Genomic DNA, 20,124 nt, shown 5'->3' on the forward strand with positions numbered 1-20,124 from the left:
GTGGTGGTTACTGCGCCTTGTCACAAGCCAGGTCAGCCCAATCCAGTTCCTTCAGAAACATGGTGCAGCTTTTATACCAAGGGCAAAAACCACGCCATGTGTGTCAGACCTCCAGGGGTTCCTAAAGACCCTCAAGAGGCCCCTCTGAGGCTCACTGGGCAAACCTAGGAAACTTCATATCTAACACTTCTCTAATTAATATGTGCACCACAATATAAGAAAGATATAAACTAATAGAGGGCACCCAAAGGAAGACAACAAAGGTGGTGAAGTGTCTTGAGGGGAAGCTGTCTGAGGAGCAGCTGAGGGCACTTGGTCTGTTTAGAAGAGGAACCTGAGAAGACAGAGACCTCACTGCAATCACAAATTCCTCCTGAGGGGAAGAAGAGGGGCAGGCACTGATCTCTGCTCTTTGGTGAGTGACAGGACCCAAGGGAATGGCCTGAAACTGTGTCAAGGGAGGTTTAGGTTGAATATTAGAAACAGGTTCTTCACCCAGGGGGTGGTGGGGCAGTGGAACGGTTTTCCCAAGGAAGTGGTCACATCCCCAATCCTGACAGAGTTGAAGGAGTGTTTGGACAATGCTCTCAGGACAATCCCATGATGTGATTCTTGGGGATGGTGTTGTGCAGGGCTAGGAAGTGGACTCGATGATCCTTGTGCATCCCTTCCAACTCAGCATATTCTGTGATTCTGTGATCCCTGGCTAATAAATACATATGTCACCTTCAGCCAGCCATGCACATTAATTAGCCAGCCATGCACACACAAGTTACCCTTGTGCATCTGGCACCATAATAAAGTAATGCCTGCTTCTTAACATTGTATTGGTGTTAAGGACAAGACCATGGCCATGCCCAGTCTTTCCTTAAACATCCCCAGGGGTATGACTCCACCACCTCCCTGGGCAGTCCATTCCAATATCTAATCACTCTCTCTGTGAAGAAATTCTTTTTCTCTGTGTGTTTCCAAAAGACTGAGCAAAATTCATCAGAGCTAACAATGTGGGAGATTGTTACCTCTTACCCATGGAATAATTATTCCAGATCCAATGTCTAACTCATAAACACTTGCAGAGGTGTTTCAAGGCCCTCACCTCACTATCAAAAAGGGTTTTCCCCAACAGTTTTACCTTAGTCCAATAAGCAGCTGTCCTTCTCTGGATTCTTAGTGCTGTGTGCCTGGTAATTGGGCTGTTTGTAGATGAGCTGGTAGCTTCCCCTAGTGACTTGTCTTCCCTTCTTCTCCTCTGGGTGAGGAGTGCTGGAGATTTGTACTAGGTATTTTTTTCCTTGCCATCCCAACATAACCATGTCTGTGTCTTTAATTTCATTTAAATAATAAAACACCTCTGTTCTTTAGGGCAGTTTGGATTACCTGGCATGGCAGTCACTGAGCATGAGCTTTCCCTCGTTCCTGAGGCTGATGTGGAAGAGGGAGCCAAATGCCACCAGCAGTGACCATGTTACCTGAGTGGGGAGCACCCTGTGTCTAGTGCCTGCCACGTGGCAAAACCCCTTTTTCTTCCTCCTTACACTGTAGTGGCATGAGAAGGCTTCTGTGGTCTGGCTGTTTGTGCTGAAATGAGAGATCCCTGGAATGTGCAGCTTCCAGCACTATAAATGTTTCCTTATGAGTCCGTCACTGTGATCAGGCAGTCCTCTGATTTTGTTACTCTGTTTTGATGGATGATTTCAGAGTCAGCCTTGTTCACTCAGGCCCCTCTTCTCGGCTGCAAATGGTGTAACAAATGTGTAAATGAATGAATCATGAATTATTCATCCACCTGTGTTTCTGTGAAGCAAGTGCAGAGGCATTGCTCACTCAATTATCTGTGTGTGGCTGCACCAGGTGGCGGATGGTCCCTGCCACAGGCACCAGCTGAGGCAGCAAGTCTCAGGGAGCTGTGTGGCTTCACAGCTCACCTGGCTCCAGGGGCATTGCAGCTGCTTTTGTAACAAGGCTAACAGGTCCCACCAGACCTTTGAAGATTCTGCATTGCTCACCTCAGGTTTCCATGTACCACACAGGAATACAAGGGAATGTGCTCTAGAAGCCAGGGGCAGAGTGGTTCTGGATAGGATCTGCTGTGTCCAGCATCAAGTTATACCCATTTGTCAGGAGCAAGGTGGTATTTTTTATATTGTTCTGTGTATTCTGTTGCAAGACCTGCCATCACTGAAAAATCAATAAGCTATATTGATACAAGAATAGCAATATAGGAATATGTTGGTATTTTCTTCAAAATGCATTCTTCTACATTCCTCAAAATGTTGATTCTGAAGATGATTTTATACATCAGATCCCAAAGTGGCAATAGGGCTACTTGTGACTCTGAAGGCAAAAATTCCACAGCTGGATTATTGAGATTCCTTTGTTCCTTAGTCCTTTCTTTTGAGAACAAAGAAAATACGGAGATGGAAATAATTCTGAATAAGCTTGATTGCAATTCAATAAGAATTTTGAAAACTTGGTCCAAAATCACAGGGGAAGAAGCCTGCAGTGTAATGGGGTTTTGAAATTTCCACGACCTCAATAACTGATTAATGATGCTTTTTTTTTTTCTTTTTTTTTCTTTTTTTTCTCTTTTTAAAATTCTTATGAAAAAGTTTGAGAGCTGTTTAGCCATGCAATATCCTAGACCATGAGTGTCAGCTGTTAATTGCTGGCTTCTGGAAAATCAAGGTGTTAGAGTCACCAATTAGCTTTGTTGCTCTGGAATACAGTGCAAAAGAATGCTGTACAACCACAAAGGAAGACAAACTCCCTCCCACCTAGAGTTTATCATATGAAGATATACAATACCGTATAGACATGGTATCATAGTTCCCTCTTCTATCTAGTTCTACTTTTATGATTCTTTCTTTTCACTCTCCTGTGTTCCTTAACTCCCGCTATGGAGCATGAGCTCTACCTGCATTGCCTTTGTGGACTACTAGAGCATTTACTTGGAGTGAAAAATACAGCACATTTTATCCACTTGTGGGTTGTGGAAGTGATCTTCACAGCTAGATGGCAATAAAAGAATTCTGTTAGACCTCCTTCAATAAAAAGTGAGAAATGCAATGTTGTGAGAGCATTAGAAGCAGCTGCCTGACTCTAATGTCAGTGAGAGTCTCCTCCAATTTAAATATTTGCAATAGCCATAATTAAACACTTAGTAACTGGCATTGAGTTAAAATAGAAATACATTACATAGTCTTACTGCTGGGCAGATTTTAATTCTGATTTATATCCCCCTTGGCTTTGTGCCTGGGTAAGTTTTGTGATTTAAAGTCTGTTCTACACAGTATAGAAATTGTCAAAGGGCGAATTATCTTCTAGGTGAGTAACAATTTTTACTTTTTCTGGAAGCAGCTCCCTAAAGAGATCAATGTTATATTCTTCTTTTACTGTTTAAAGACTGAAGAAATTTATGTCTGCAAATAGAGGCACAGTCTGCCTGGGTAACTGAATCTAGACTCTGACTTCTGGAGGTTTTCACATCGTCTAAACCTTCTAAACAGTTTCTCACTCATCCTCTAAACAGTGTTGAAACTGGCAATCCTCTTACATAGTTACTGTCATATAAGAAGACATGTTAGAAACTTGGGCTGACTATGCCTTCTGAAAAGGTGCATAATGTAAAATATTCCTTGGGGTTTGCCCTCATTTTTTATTCTTTTGGAAAAATGAGTGTAGCAAACCATGGCATAGTATACAGAACCAGAAACACAGGTCTTGACATTCTTACACAGATATTTGCCATTATGCTGTAGGAGCTCTGATGATAAAGTTTCAGTTTCTTAAAGCTTTTGATTCTAGCAGAAAAAAGTAATTTCCTAAATAATCATTATAGCATTATAAAACAACACAAAATATTAAATTATATTACAACCCCCCACCACATTTGTGTTCTATTGTGCCTATAAGACCCACATTTTCTGATCACACTATAAAGGTGAAATAAAGAATAAAACTCAACCTTGTAGTAAATAGGTACACTGGATATTTCCAGCAGGCCTGAATTTGTTCCAAATGTATTTTATTTTAGATCAGAGCGCAGTACACAGGCTTTGGCTCCAGTTCTTGCTGCCAGAATGAGCTCCCTTTTCTGAGCTGCTTCTCTGTCCATGAAGCCATGCTGAAGGATCCTGAACTGCCTTTCCCGACTCTCTTCCAGTTCTTTCCAATAGTTCCATTGAAAAGAATCCTGCAGGAAAGACAGAGATGATCAGACTGCAGGTGATACAGTGGTTCTCTTTAGAGAATACACTGAACTTCTATTGGATAATCCTGCTGGTTGACAACATGGTCTGTTTGCTGACATGATTGGGAAACCTTTTAGCATCAAACTTGGCATGTTTAAACAAACAGAAAAGTGAGTGGAGTGGGTTGCCCAGTTTAAGATGACTTAACCACTGCTGCAGCTCTCCACAAAACCATGGGAATGATAAACTGTAACATGCCTTTTGTGGGAGAGGGGTGAGCATCCCAGTATGGTGTGATGCAATGTGTGTGATGGGAAGCTGGGAAAGACAAGAGTTGGAGACAGGCTAAGATGCTGCCTTGATGGGATGAGTGTGTGCTGGTAAGAGTGGGAAGGCAGGTGTTGAATGGAAGAGCTGTGTTCTGTCATAGCACAACGTGTGAAAGGAAGGTGAGGTCAAGGCCAAAGCTGGAGAAATTGTGCCTAGGCAGGAGGCAGGGTGTTGCTATTGCCAGCCAGGTATGGCACCATCTGCCTCTGCCCCTTGCCAGTGCTGGCAGTTGAGCAAAGGTCTGTGAGCAGCAGGTCTATTGCTTTTCTCCTTATGTAATAACCAGACCTTGCTTGACACGATTCTGGTTTTCTGGGGGATAATCTTCAGGAGTCCTGCTTGCTTTTTACGCTCCATTGTTTTTTCTTCAATCTTCTTCTGCAGGTTTAAAATGCGTTCATCTTTCATGGGCCTTTCACCAGACTGGGACTTTTTCTTTTCTTCTTGCCTGAAAAGTCAAAAAGAAACAATGAGAAGGTAAAATAATATCATCAGACAGAATAAGTCCATGGACAGAATAAGTCCATCTGAGCACATATCACCTTGATAATAATGAATTTGCTCTTGCTTCTGAGAACCAGTTAGACTTAGAAGAGATTTAAATCATATAACTTGCATGTGATACTCACAATTTGCCTCTTGTTGTTTACAGAACAGCATTACTAAACCACATAGAATAATTTTTTTTCCCCCAGGATGCCATGATGATCATATATGAAGTATTTCAAGCCTGACATGACATTCTTTAGGAAATAAACATGTGCAAAACCCGGGATAATACTGCAGTTCTTTGCTTGTGTGAACTATGGAGTTTGCCTTATATAATCATTAGTATTCATTTTGATTGCTGTATTCTTTGGCAAATAAAAGATAATTTTTTCTGTGTAATCCCAATGCCCAGATACAGAATCAGTGGGATGGTGATGTATTAATTAAGGTTAGTTGCTCTGTGTGAGCATAAATTAATAGCAGCATGTGCAGCATAAAAGTAAGGCATACCAGAGACGTCATTGGATAGTCTTCCTTCCTAACCCCATTCTATTGAAGCCCCGTTTCTGTCCCCTGGAATTTACATTCTATCTGGTTTTACAGACTTTCACCCAATTGGCCCAACTTACTCACAACTTCTCCATGTAGGTTACACAATGTTACAAAGTGACTCACTTAATATCCAATTTTCTCTTCTATTCAACATTGCCCTCTAATTTAGCTTAGCAAGATCAAACTGTAGAGTTAATATTATGTCACGAGCAGCTATGATTCTCTGTGTAAATTCAGAGCTAAAGGAAATGTCAGATCTTCCAAGGAATGTACACAATTGTATAGCCACGTTAGATCTGCCAGGTGCAGCTGGGAAAGGATAGTTTTATAAAATGTCTTTTTATGTTGCAGTTGTGCAATGTTACAACTGCTTTTATTGGAAACCAAATAAAGACTCCAAATGACCCAGAGCAAAGTGCACAGGGCCACTATCCAGCTGAATCTGTAGCTGTCATTCTGTCAGGGGCAGGACTAGTTTCACAAGTTGCCTTTTGAAAATAAATGTTTTACAACTGAACTCTTTCCTTACATCTTGGGTGTTTTCAGTATAAGATGCACTTCTCATGAAGCTGGCAGGAGGGTAAGGAGGAAGAAGTTCCTTCTGATGCTAAACCCACTGATATGCCTTTAAAAAGTGTCTGTATCAAGAATTCAAGGATCCAAACACTTCTTTCATCTTGGGAGAGATGGCTTTTGCCTGTCTTGTTAGCTTTATCTCTGCCTGTAGAAAACCCTGTGTGACAGCAAGTTTTCTTCAGTGCAGCCATTCCAGACTAGAGGTCCCCAAATCCTTAGGAACTGGATGAATGGGAAATAAGACCTGTGTTCCATTATGAAATGGGACTGTGAGCTCTAGGTAAGGGACACAGTTAAGCTTGGCTTCCCATTTCCAGCTGCTTTCCTGAGACACTCCCTGAACCCCTCTGCTCCTGTCTGGTTAGGATAACATCTCCCTATCCTCTTTAAGACTGTGATATACTCTGCTACACTGAGATTAATTTTTAACTGTATTGTAAATCAAAAAATTGAGTATTATCACTTAATCTAATAGAGGACATGGTTTATCTCTATTTGAACTGTATCAAGGCATTGATATAGAAGGATATAACACTAAGGTTTTAAGTGAATACTTGAGTAAATTAACTTAAGTAAATCTTGCCAGTGAGAATAAACAACAAAACGTTTCCTTACATGCAAATCCAGATTCTCGTAAATACAATTAAAGGAAATATAGCAACAGGTTCAACATCAGGAAGCAGCAGTTGCTTCTATATTAACCTTGTAAATAGTTGCTTATTTCCAGAGTCATATTCATTTCTCTTCTACATGTAGTCTTGTGCCAGTCATCTACACTATTCCAAAAAAATGCCAATCCCATAGATTTTCAGATACCCCACCATATCACAGAAACTAAAAGAGAGAAAGGAATGAAAAAAGAAATTTTAAAATTCTGGTTTTCTGTTGTCAGTTGAGAACTTTGAGGGCTCAGGATAGAAAATGTCTTATGATGTCTGTCACCTCATATCAAGTACTTCCTAAGGAAGTAAGGTAACAGCCAATCAGGATGGTCTAGTACACAGAAAAATCCTCTCCTGATCAATAGAAAATTATGTGATAACTTATGAAAATTCTTCTCAGCTGTATTTTAAAAATGGAGAGTTTGAAGATTTGCACAGAGGTTTCCTCCTATAATCTACATTTGGCTCTTAGTTTACATTTTCAAGCTCCAGTTTTGCATCAAAAGTATAAAGACATAGATGTATGACAGCTCTTAACTGACTCAATACTTGTAGAAAGTTGAGAAAAATAACCACTTTGCAGTTAGCAAAGTGAATGTGTTTGTTAACAGTTCACTATTAAGGCAGTTGCTATTTTGACATTTGAGAACACTACAGTATTAGACTGATTACTGTGTTGTACTAATGTGACTGTTTTAAGCACTCAAAATCTGACTCCCTTCCAAAACAATTAAGAACTTAATTTTAAAGAACCTAATTTTAGGTGAGGAAATGATTATTATTCATAACAGTTTTCCTCATTCGAAGTAAAATTTTTGTAGCTGCATAATCAAAGTTCAGTCACTGAATCACAAAATGGTTGAGTCTGGAAGGGACCTCTGGGGGTCATGTTGGCCACCCCATCTGCTTAAGCAGACCCACCTGGAGCTGCTAGCCCAGGTCTGTGTCCAGATGGCTTTTGAGCACCTCCAAGGATGGAGACTCCACAACCTCTCTGGATGACCTGTGCAATGCTTGGTCATCTTCACAGTAAAACGTGTTTCCTGATACTCCTCTTGTCTTCTCAGTGGCCACCATTGAGAAAAGCCTGGCTTTGTTTTTTTTTTACAGCTTCTCTTCACATCTTCATATTTCTGATCCATCATTACTGATAAATTCCCCCTTTCTGTTTTAATGACAGTGAAGAACTCATTACCTCCTCCTCCTTCTTCTCCTCCTCCTCCTTTTCCTGCTCTGGCTGCCCACACTATGCATTTCCTGCATTCACACTATGCTCACCCATCCCCACCTCAGGCCAAGAGAGGTTTCCCTTCTCTCAGTGTGTGTGGTCAGTGCCCCTTGTCAGGGAGGGATTTGAGCACTGGCAGTGAGTGGCAGGGAGAGAAAGGAATGCTCTGCCACCTTGGCAAACACACCATCATTTGTAATCCAGTGCTGGGAGCCCAGTGTGCTACACCAGTACTACAGTGTGAGGTGGGGATGTAGGGAACTTTTGAGCTGGTGGGAGTCTGTACATTTTCCTCACATACAAGGAAGTCAAGGAGGATTAGTTCTGCCTTCCTCTGACAGCTTTAAACCACATGAATGGTGAGAGCTTGCAATCCCAGACTTTGAGTCCAGCACAAAGTAACTCTCCCCCCAAACCACAAATAATGTGGATGGAGGGGGCCTCAAACCAACTGGTTTGAACTGTGGTGTGATTCTTAGGGCATTAGATCAATTGCAGTAATAGATGTCCCTGACTGGAATGAAAAGGAGCTGTATCTCAAGTACACAGGCATGGAACTTGAGTACATTAGCATGTATTCAAACACACACAAATCTGCTGGTGCTCAAGTTTGAAAGTTGAGAACAGAATTGCTTGTCCACTTCAAATGACAGTGCTGATTTTCAAACTGTGTGAAATTCTAGCAATTAAAGGGATGTCCTGTGTATGCACCATCCTGCAAGCACTCACAAAGCCACTGCTGTGATAGATGTCATGGCTTACAGTCTATTATAGGCCAATGTCTCTGTAATTTTTCATGTTCCAACTCTTATTTTGTTTAATATAGCTCACTATATGCTTGCACAATGTGTTTCCTTCGTGTTGATGTATGTTTGTGAATGATATTGAAAGGAACCTGCTTGGTAGGGAGCTGATTAAACTCCAGCTGTCACTAAAGCAGGTTTGTTTAGCAGAGTTTAGCTGCCATACTTTAGCTGATTAGCAGTAGCCTTCAACATAATGCAATTTAGGATACACCACATAATTTTATATTGATGCATAAGGCTAACTTATGAGGACCATTGGCAAGATTTGCTATTGTATCCTTATAATGATGAATCAATTCTATAAACATAAAAATTAGCTTTTTACATCTCCTGTGCAACATATCAAGAATAGAACCCAAACAATTAATCATTCACATTGATTTGAGAGCTATTTCAGGATGCAAAATCTGCAAATAAGGTTTAATACACAAACCCCATAGTTTCTATAGAGAGAAATAAAAACTGCATGAAAGTGTCTAGCATTTGTAAATGCCATGGCCAGCATGCCATATTTCTGTATTAACAGAAATAGCACCAGAGATTTGGATTCTGTATGAAAATGCATGAAATACACTCCCAAAGAACAACATTTTTGCTATACTATAATGATGCCTTTTTTATAGGAGTTACTTCCAAGTTACATACATAAATTGCCTAGGAACCATGACAGGAAAATATCTTCCAACATCTAGAATGAAAATTTTTATTTCTTTATTTAGAAAGCAAACAGGGCTCCATTAAAATTACTGTATAACTTATCAAGAATCTGACCAGATTGACTGATTGATTCAGAGACTTGAAATTTAGTGTATAATTTAATTTGGATTCTACTATCTTTGGCATGCTGGTCTGTTCTAAAAAACATTTCAAATGACAGAACAACAAGTGAACCAAAGCTTCTCATTCAAGCACAGCTTATTTTGGGATCAGAACAATTTTAGTTCTGAATTAAGCCAAAGAGTCTAGTTTAAAGGAACCCAGCCCTGCACAAAATTCACAGACTGCACATCTAGCAGAACAGATGATTCTTTAAGCAGGTGCTAGTGAAACAGGTTTGATGTAGTACACAACTCCTAACGCTTAGTTTGCATCTCTAGTGGAAAGCAGTGGCTTGAGTTGTTCCCACAGGCTTTCACCATACTGAGTGTTTAGCAACAAGAGTACATTTCCAGCTCCAACTCCATTTCAGGTTCTTAAGTCTTAAAATCTTTTCTTAATACATGCCATAGAAAAGAAGGTCACTGATCTGTGTAGTCCATCCACTGCAGCTGCAGTTATCGATTCATTAAATACATTAAACTGTCTTCTCAAGTACTAACATAGTAAAACCCCAGTCTTTGGAGATTAACTATCAGCAACAAACCAAATCAGAGCTGAGACGAGTGAAAACTTCTGTAACTGAGATGTAGAACTGGATGATAAATGAATGACATGAATTGAACTCTGAGAAGCCACTTTTGGCAATAAATGTGAATCTTAGACATGTCTAAAAAACATGTGTTTGTAGCCTGATAGACTATGTCTTCTGAATGTCAGCCTGAACATCAGTTTGCTAAATAGAGATGGCAAGACAAGGACTTACCTCTCAAAGCCACAAAAGGGAAAAGATGGAAGACAATTTGAAAAAAAACAGCAGCAAATACATACAATGAAGTAAAAATGGTACAAGATCAAGAGGTGTGCCATGCTGTATACTTTTACACAGGCTTTCTCCTTCTCAGCTTTATTTGTAAATAGCTTTAACTTAGATTTTAAAACCTGTGGTGGAAGAGACCTGTCTTCTGCACATCTGAAGGATCAATGATGGTTATGGACCCATTATGACAATAATTAATACATATTATAATTAACAATAAATATTAATAATGAGTGCAGATCAGAATTTGATCAGAGAGTCTGTAAGCAAAGAATTTCTTTTTTGATCTAATGCTGTAATGTATTTAATTTATAACTTATTATTGCTATCACAAAATCTTCGTCCTTTTAATTTTAAACTTCCTTTTCATATTACAGATGAAATTCAAGGAAGAAAACTACAGCCCTAATATTGCTTTAGATAAGAATGAGAAACAACTTTAAGTGGCTAGCTAGAATGATTCTAATAACATCAAATTAGTTCTGATTAGCTGAAAAGGAACAGAAGAAAGGCAAAACTTCTTTCTAAATATATATTATTGGCTCTGAATCCTGGGGCAATACTGTCAACACTAGCCTATGGAGTGTCTTCAACCATAAATGATGAAAATGATTTGTTAAATCTGATGAAAATTATTTTCAGGAATGAAAAGGAAATCCTGGCTCCAGTGTAATCCTTGACAAAAGTCATACTCATTTATAAAAGGGCTGTATTTTACTCCTCAAGGGCTGGCAAAATATTAACAAAGTTGCAATGTCTTAAATGTCACATGCTGTTTTATACTGACTTTAAAGCAGCTGCTCGTCCAAGTTCTGCTCTGAATTGGGAAATCTGGTCCAGTTTGTCTAGAATAAGTTGTTCCTTAGCTTGTTTTTCATGAATTATCTGGTCTCTCTTCTCTTCCTCTGCTGCCTTCTGTGCTTCCTTGAGTAGGGCGAGGCGTTCACGCAGCTCCACTATTGACATTTCACCAAATAAACCATGGCCACCAGTCTAGAGAACACGAAATATATGTTTAAATAACACTGTAAATACCAAGGGGAGTAAAATGAGTAAAACCAGAATATTTTGATTGTGTTCCAATTCACACTGAATATATTCTGATTTCCAGAAATATAGGGACAGTCCTAAACTAACTGGCATTTAAAAACTGTTTTAAAAATCTAGAGCATCTCTTTCATAAAACATGTAAAGGAAAAGCATTGAAAAATGTATAGAAGATTAATCATAAGTACAATAAATTTGCTCTTCAGAAATTCTACTTGACTTTTAGTTTTAATCAGACTCTTGAATTTTTAAGATGTGTAAAACTACTTTTTTTTTCTAATGTGTGAAACCAGAACAGACTTTACACTAAAAGTACACATTTTTTGTATTTATCTATTTCCAAAGTGTGCATTTGACCTATAATGGTATCTACTATTCTTATCTGAAATGGCTAAGATTAAACAATGCTTTGTACCCAGGAAATTCAGATCATAATGCCAAAATTTAAAATATTCAAACCTGAATGTTTAATGAAGGCTTTTTAATATCCACTTTGCAATGTGAATGATAATGAGATTCTGAGATCTAAAGAGAGACTTCTGCACTTTAGCTTGAAAACAAAGATGGATCATTTCCAAACAGCTTTGCAAAGACTTTGAGTTTTAGGCTCTTGCTCTTATATATACTCTTCCTTTCTTCCAAGTCCACCATTAAACCACATCCTTAGGTGCCACTTCTCATCTCTAGGGATTGCAACTCAACCACTGGCCTGGACAGTCTATTCCAATGCATGACAACCTTTTCTGGGAAAAAATGTTTCCCAGTACCCAATATAAACCTCCCCTGGTGCAATCTGAGGCCATTTCATCTTGTCCCATCACTTGTTACATGAACAATGCTCACCTTATTACAATTTCAGTTCACCTGCATGTATGGAAAACTTGCATAAACCCACACAAATAGTGAGATCCTGTGTAGATTCCTTTGCAAAATTTAATCCATTTCACCCCAACTAATAATCTTTGGTCTATCTTAACATAGTTTTGGTACACAGCTTTGTGCATATCTTGTACTAGAGCATGTTAAAAAAAATCCCCCTTTTATTGAATACTGAGTGAGCTGTTGACAGAATCGTAGTGACCTTTCTGCTTGTGAGCTTTTCTCAAAACTGAATGTGAGAGGGGAAAGAAACTGGAAAAGAGAGGGAGGCTCCATCGTAGATACATGCTCAGACATTCAGTTTGACTTCAAGAATTGACTTCAATTCAGTCCCTCTTCCCTGCTCTGGGATGCCATCTAAGTAGTTCTAGTTCAGGTGCTCATCCTCCAGTGATTATTCTCTGGCTCTTCCAAGCACTGGTCCATGAAACAGATGGAAATCCAAGAGTGATGAAGGAGACAGTAAGGGGAGTGGGGGATAAATGGCCAGGGGGCATTAAATTCTAAAAATTAGAATATGGAAAACAACCAGGCTTAGCTTTCTACTGCTATAAGATTTCCAGCAGTTTTGGTCATTATAGCTGCTTTTCCTAAAGCTCTAAAAGTTGAGTTAGTAAAAAGAGATTATCACTGGTTTGTCATTTAAAGGCTGGCTGTGCAATATTGTCTCAATGATTTCTGCTTCCGTGTTCCACATGTCTGCCAGTCACCTAAACCAGTAGCATCAGTAGACAATTGGTAAAAGAGTTCAGTGTTATTCAGTCTTCAATTTTACATAAAAATATGTACTTTTGAAAAAGATGTACTACCATAGGTTAATGAAATGGTATTATGGCTGTTCTGTGTTGACAGTTGGACTGGATGATCTTGAAGGACTCTTCCAGCCTTGCTGATTCTGTGATCCCCTTCTCAGCTTTCACTTTAGTGTGATTTCGCAAATAGCAAGTGCCATAATACTTTGCTTCTAGTTTAAGCTAGTCAATGACCATAGAGTTGTATTCACAGGAAGTGAAAGGGAAATGTTTTGCAACAGGGTATCTAGATCTAGATCTATCTATATATCTATATCTATATCTATCTATATATATATATCAGTGGTAGTGTTTGAGCATAACAAGCAGATATCAAACACATCTAGGAAAGAGAATTTGCTTAAGGCATAGAGTGGTAAAAGCTGAATGATTTGAGTATCTGCATTTCAAAAATGCTCAGTGAAGCCAGCAAAGTAGTTCCTAAAATAAGAAAAGTTCTATATTCATGCAGTAGATTCTGCTGGTGTTCAAGCAACTAAAGTAACATGAAGGAAAGAACTGATACTTTAAAAATTAGGAGAATGAATGGGAATTTTATGGACAAATACTTAATTGCACTAAGCCTGAAAAAGCCTTTTGTAGAAAGAAAAACAGGGCAAGCTATCACCAAAGGTGTGCCAATTCACTAGAGTGCTACTGTAATAGTCAGTATAATGGAAGAGTGAAATTGTGATACAGAATCACAGACCAATTTGATTTGGAAGGGACCTTAAAGACCAGCTGGTCCAAATACTCTGCCATGGCCAAGAACATCCTCCTGACCAGGTTGCTTCAAGCCCCATCCAGCCCAGCCTTGAACATTCCAGGGATGTGGCATCCACAACTTCTCTGGGCAACCTGTGCCAGTGGTTCATCACACTCATTGTAAAAAACATATTCCTTATGTCCAATCTGCTAATCTGCTTCTGATTAAGTTAACAAATAAGATAACAGATTTCTGGATGCTGCCTAGGTCTGGGCATTGCAGAGCCCAATCTCAGGCATATGAGTAGTTGTGCATCAACAGCAAGTCCAAAACATTAGAGATACAGTTAATTCAGTCACTATAAACTATAGACTTATGCACACAAGTCATTTACACAGAATTGTAACAGCTCAGAAGGTTTTGGGTTCTCTTTCTTGACAATCTCTTTCCTTTCATACACCTGAATGTTGACAGTTTTGAAAGCAAATGAAATTAATCTTGCTAATTACCATGGCCATCACCACTGCAATATGACTAAGTATACATCAGTCCAAACTTTATGTTGATTCAGTTCTTACCCTGACTGACAAATCTTTGAATTTGTGAAGATGCATAGAACATCTTGTAATCACTGTCCAGTCTCCTTTTGGAAGATATTGGGAAACCCAGATCCTATTGGCAAAATTCAAGGAAGGTTCAAGAGGACTAAAATTTCACTTGCCATCAGAATATTCTTCTTGATAAAATTTTCATTTTATAGGCTTTGTCAATGTTCCATTTCAGATCTAACTTTTGTCATGCAATATGACAAAATACGTGTTGTGGTCACTTTGTACTTCATCCATCCAGATTGTGATACAGCTCCAATACAAAATCCCTCTGAATGTGTGAAACATATACAGTACACATTCATGTAAAAATGGAAGTTTTTTCTTTTAAGCTTACCTCTGTTAAATCAACAAACTTGTGTCTGATGCTAGGTATAGACTCAATAGCTCGTATTTGTTGAATTAGTTCATATCTTTTCCTATTCTGGTCCTCCTTTTCTTCTAAAGCTTGCCGGCGAAGTTCTCCACTTTCTTCACAAACCTGCTGAACTGAAAGATAAGAATTAATCTCAGTTAGCTGTTTGCCTATTTTAACAAGTAGTCCATCTGGAGGAAAATTCATATGCATTAATGAATAATGATAATAATGCTGATCTAAAGGTACTTGAGGGAACAGTCTGGTATTGGTGGGAGGAATCACTAAAGAAACAAATGAGTACTTCCCACCTCCACCATCTATCCTCCTATTCAGCACATAAACGTACTATATACATACACAGACACTTTGAATTACTGCTTTGTAATTTCTATTCTCATTTGTACATACTGTTTCATTACTTAATAAAAGGATATTATAAAATAGAAAATATTCATAGCCTTCCAAGCTATGTATATCCTAGAAATGACTGAATTGCAAAGGCTCTGCTAGTCCATTTTGGAGTGACTAACATTCTTTGCCTGCCTCAATCCTTATGAATACAAGTATGGAGATACACAACTAAGAGAAGTCTGCATTTGACAAAAAGCAGAGTCATTTACATGTGCTACTTTTAGATGGAAGGGAAACTGGTTGCAGAACATTAGCGGTGTATTTCTCCTGTTTAAACTAAGAGTAATTCCCATGACTAGTAGCTTAGAATTTCTGATCTACCCATTAACATACCAGCTGATTCCTGAATTTATATTCATACATTCATGGGAACATATAGCCTGGATCTTTCCCTCAATTACACTTTCCTTTCTGTAAAAATTGTAATTGGCCCACTAAAAGAAAGATGAAGTAATTTGGGGATATTTAGCATCGCCTCTCATTTTTTGTCAATATATATACCTATCTGTTGCTTGTATTCCTGGATTTTTGCTTTTACTTGCTTTACATTCTTGTGTCCTTCCATAACCTGTTCCACCAGCTCTTTCACTTCTTTCTGTTCCTGTAGACGTTTCTCTGCATACAGGTGCATCAGCTCTGCTTTCTAAATCACAAACAAACAGGTGAATATAACTCCTGCAAAGTGGTGATCTGAGTGCCTCAAATCATTGAAACAGGGCAAGGACAATTGGATTCAAACTATTACATCATCCACAAAAGTAGTAAAGGACAGTGGCTGGGGACAAGAAAGAGACCCAGATTAAGTTCCCCTCTCTGTGTATTATTTACACGCAGCTGATCTGGATGACATCTGTACAGCTATTTTCCATTATTCCCTCCTACATGTTTCCAAAAGCACACAGAAGGAGTAATTTCTGGATCTAGTTGTGAGATAGCAAGAAGTATGCTAATCTAATAAACTGTTAGTTGTGTGCCTGCAGGATCTTCTTGGACCCAAGTCTCAGCTCTGTAATGACAAGTCCACTTTTGGGTATCATGTTCCTTTCTTTGTCAGAGGAAAGGAACAAGGAGCAGGAATTTTGATTTTCTCAGACCAGACTGTTCTTCCTGTTTTAGATGGAAGACCAGAGTTTTAAAAGAAGAAGGTGGGTCAGCATGACAGCTGAACATTGGTGAATGGGCAGTTGGTGCCCAGTACATCTGGAGATCTGATGTGGATGACATGCCCTGCTTGTTGACAAGCAAAGGGACCTATGTGGATTTGGCTGGGTTAGAGCAAGTCTTATTTGCATATCCCCAAATCTATTCATTGTGGGACATTTCTGCTAACAAATAAAACACATATGCTCTGAAGTGGAAGTGAATGTAACAATTGAAGTAATTTTGGAATGAGCAATCACATTATGCTCACACAATACGGTTCATTTTAAGTTCTTGCTATAGTTGTTCCAAACAGACACGAAGACTCAACGCCAAAAGAGATTGAAAGGTATTATAAGACAGAAAAGGAACTCATTAGGCAAATTTTCTTTTTGTAGCATGGTCTTTACGAAAATTTTGTACATTTGCGGTCCCATTTTATGTTGCTGAGAGACTGCACTGACATTTGTGAGATGGTCAAGGGACAGGTACTGGCCTACAGGGTGTAGCAACAAACTAACAAATAAAGAAGGATGTGATGGTGGCTGTGAAACGTTTAAAATCTATAGTTTTTGGTGATTCTTGATCACCTGTTTAGTTTATAAGAAAATCAAGCACTGGGAAAACATAATGTGAGTTGTGAAAATTACCAAAAGCAATGATTTTGAGAAACTGTGATTTGCCTGATTGAAAACAGTGTGAAAATATTTCTTGGCATATTCAGTTTTCCATATAGATGGATCCAAAGAGGGTTGTCTGTCTGAATTTTCACCTAAGAGAGATCTAGGTGTGTCAGATAATATGAATTGAATTATATCAGTTTAAGAAAACAAATACTTTCATATTTGTAGCTCTCATTTTAGCATGATAAAGAAATCAGTTACATATTGTTGATTTCAATGCTAATGGTGCTTAATATCTCACTATCTGTTAAAAAAGGATTTATATAATAACAGAATATAGGGAGCATGTTTTGACCTGCTTTTATTCAATTTATTTTGTAAGTGCTAATCAAATTTTAAAAAAAGCGTTGCTGTATCTAGAAGTTATAGCCCTCCTTTTCTTTTGTTTGCAGACTCCAGTGAGTAAAGACACTGCATGGAATTTTACACCTCTAATGGTAGGTATCATTTGGAAGATTGGAAGTCAGCAAAATTTGAGCATCCCTGTATGTATTACCTCTTCTCTCAATAGATCAGCTTTCTTCTTATTTTCTTGGATTACATTCTGATGGGCTAGAACTGCCTCTTCATAACTCAGTTTTCCTTGAAGCCTCCTACACTCTATTTCAGCCAGCTGTTCTTCCAAATCTTTTCCACGCATCTGTTTCTGCCATTCCAAGAATTCAGATGAGTCTCCAGCCCCTTGCTGCAAATTTTCAATTCTGCAAGAGAGAAAAAAAAGGGTATACTATTCTAGGGATCTGGCTCCTGGCTTGGTTTGTAAAACATTTCCAATAGCCATGGATAGAAATTGTTTGCTCTCTGCAGAGAAAAAAAGGCAGCCATCACAAAGTCATTTGACAGATATATTGTAATTCTTGTCTAAGTGGTGTTCCTGCTATGTGTAAAGCCTGAGAAAGCCAAACTAGAAGAAAGTGTATGAGAGTATGGACCTGAAAGTTTTTAGTAAAACAAAGTCCCAAGAGAGGGCAAACTTTAGCTATGTATGGATTCTTGAAGGAGCAGAGAGAATCAGGGTAAAGGGATGTACATTTTCTCAGAGGACGACTTTGCTTAGAGGTAGAAAGAACAAATAACTTTTCTCTTTGGCAATCTTCTTGTCCACTCTAACAAAAAACTTCTGCTAAACACTATTTCTGTTTTGTATTTTGTCAATTAAATAATATTGCTGTAATGAGGCAAAGAAGTATTCAGCTGTTAAGCACAGTCACATGCCTATTTTTTGTGCTCAGCTGAGAGAGAAAAACAGCAAAACCCTGGGGCAAGCCCATCAAAGTCCTGCAGCAGAGGAGGGAATGAGCCAAAAACTAGGGCAAGACACAAACATGGAGTGAATTTCCTCCTACTGCCGCTCCCCAATGCTTATACATGTGATGCATCCATCTCTATAAATATCTATATATATTTATCTCTCTATATATCTGTTTTGTGTTAAATGCAGCTGAAGATTAAAACTCATTAAGATAAAATAGTGTCAGGTTACAGGGAACTATTCCTTTGCTGAGAGGAACAAATTCTGCCAGCTAGAGTGAACAGTGGCATATCTCAGAACCTCAATATATGTGTATAGCTGATAACAGAACCTGAGTGATGTTTTATATCTACTTGCATGAACCAAAACCTGCTAGGTCCAAAGATCAAATCCAAACTTACATGGCCTTTCCAGGACTTAAAATGCTATCAATATTTAGTGCCTGCTAAGCCAGGATTAAAGGTAATACTAAAACAGGATGACATAATATAAGTTTTATCTTTGTGAAGATTTTAGTGAAAATGTTATGTGACTCTAGCTGGAGAATACAACCTTCAATGGCCATCCAGGAGCCACCCTTCCCTAGTAAACACCTGCTGAAAAGCTGTGTTGATGAATAAGGAGGAATCCTTTTGTCAGGATTTCTTAGTGTGCTAAATGCACAAAAGGACCTGCAACCTCTTATTACCCCCCTTCCCCACCATCCTGGATTCAGTGCTCATGTTCAAAGACAGCTCTGCTGCAGTGTGACTTTAACACTGGATGGGACTGGATTGAAGAGAACTGTGTGAGGAAGATATGAAAAGTTCTGGTTGTGTGTGTGTAGTCTTTTCCAAGGAGATTTAAGCCTGGGTTAACAGTCTTGGTCCTTGCCTGAATTACTCCATAGATCAGCCTACACCCAGCTGGGGCCTAGTTGACCCTGCCTTCTTGACTTGGCTTCCTGGCTGGACCTCAGCCCAGACTCGTCCCTTTGGACTCTTGTAGCACCCTTGGCTGACCCTGCTGTCTGTCCCTGGGTCTGTCCTGCTGCCTGCCAGGGTACCATGGAGCTGCTATCAGTGAGGACACTGTCCCTACATGTCCTGCTGTCATTCTCAGCTCTTGACTTATCTTTAAGGAACAGCACATTCTTAGTGTGCTATATCTTACTCTGATAGAATTGGACATGTATTTTCATGTACATACAAATAAGTTCAAGTATCAAACTTGGTATGTAGATGACCACAACCATTGAAGAAAATGGAGATATATGAAACTATTTGGCTTAATATAGATGCATCTTGTACAAAGGACACAGATGTGTATTCAGGTCATTATTTAGTCTGGAGAACTGGAATAAATATAAAAGTGATCTCTGTTGGACTTTGCAAATAGACACTAGCCCGACTGCTAAATCAGAACACAGTAACACTTTACAGCATCTACACAAAAATAATTACTTTACTGTAGACTTTTTCTAGCTCACTTCAATCCACTTCTCTCTTCATTTGTCAACTATTTTTATAGAATAGAATACCCCAGAAGAGATCCATTAGTTTAGTTTACCTGGAATTTACTTAATTATTTTTGATGTGGTTCATTATCCTGTATCCTGGGATGTGAAAAGAAGCAATCCTAGTGGAGCATGGTCATACCTTTTGAGCTCCTCTTCCAATTTCCGCTGACAGAGGGCACCCTCCCTCAAAATAGCTGCTGTGTTTAATTTAATGGGTATATTGTCAATCTGTCAGGAAAGGGAATGTATATTCCATAGTTAGTAATGTAAACCATAAAATAG

General features: G+C 38.8%; 1 protein-coding gene across 1 annotated transcript in view; it reads right to left on the minus strand.

The window, feature by feature from the left end:
• Positions 1 to 3,759: 3,759 nt before the first annotated feature.
• CFAP99 (cilia and flagella associated protein 99) overlaps positions 3,760 to 20,124 on the minus strand; it is a 58,683-nt gene continuing 42,318 nt past the window's right edge. The window contains exons 10-16 of the mRNA XM_033061407.2: positions 19,982 to 20,070; positions 17,589 to 17,793; positions 15,771 to 15,912; positions 14,838 to 14,989; positions 11,257 to 11,462; positions 4,809 to 4,968; positions 3,760 to 4,192 (exon numbers count right to left, since the gene is read on the minus strand). Of these exons, the coding sequence (XP_032917298.1) occupies positions 4,025 to 4,192; positions 4,809 to 4,968; positions 11,257 to 11,462; positions 14,838 to 14,989; positions 15,771 to 15,912; positions 17,589 to 17,793; positions 19,982 to 20,070 (1,122 nt within the window). The 3' untranslated portion in view covers positions 3,760 to 4,024. The remainder of the gene's footprint in view (positions 4,193 to 4,808; positions 4,969 to 11,256; positions 11,463 to 14,837; positions 14,990 to 15,770; positions 15,913 to 17,588; positions 17,794 to 19,981; positions 20,071 to 20,124) is intronic.

Source organism: Catharus ustulatus, chromosome 5 (assembly GCF_009819885.2).
Source record: "Catharus ustulatus isolate bCatUst1 chromosome 5, bCatUst1.pri.v2, whole genome shotgun sequence".
Classification (NCBI taxonomy): Eukaryota; Metazoa; Chordata; class Aves; order Passeriformes; family Turdidae; genus Catharus; species Catharus ustulatus.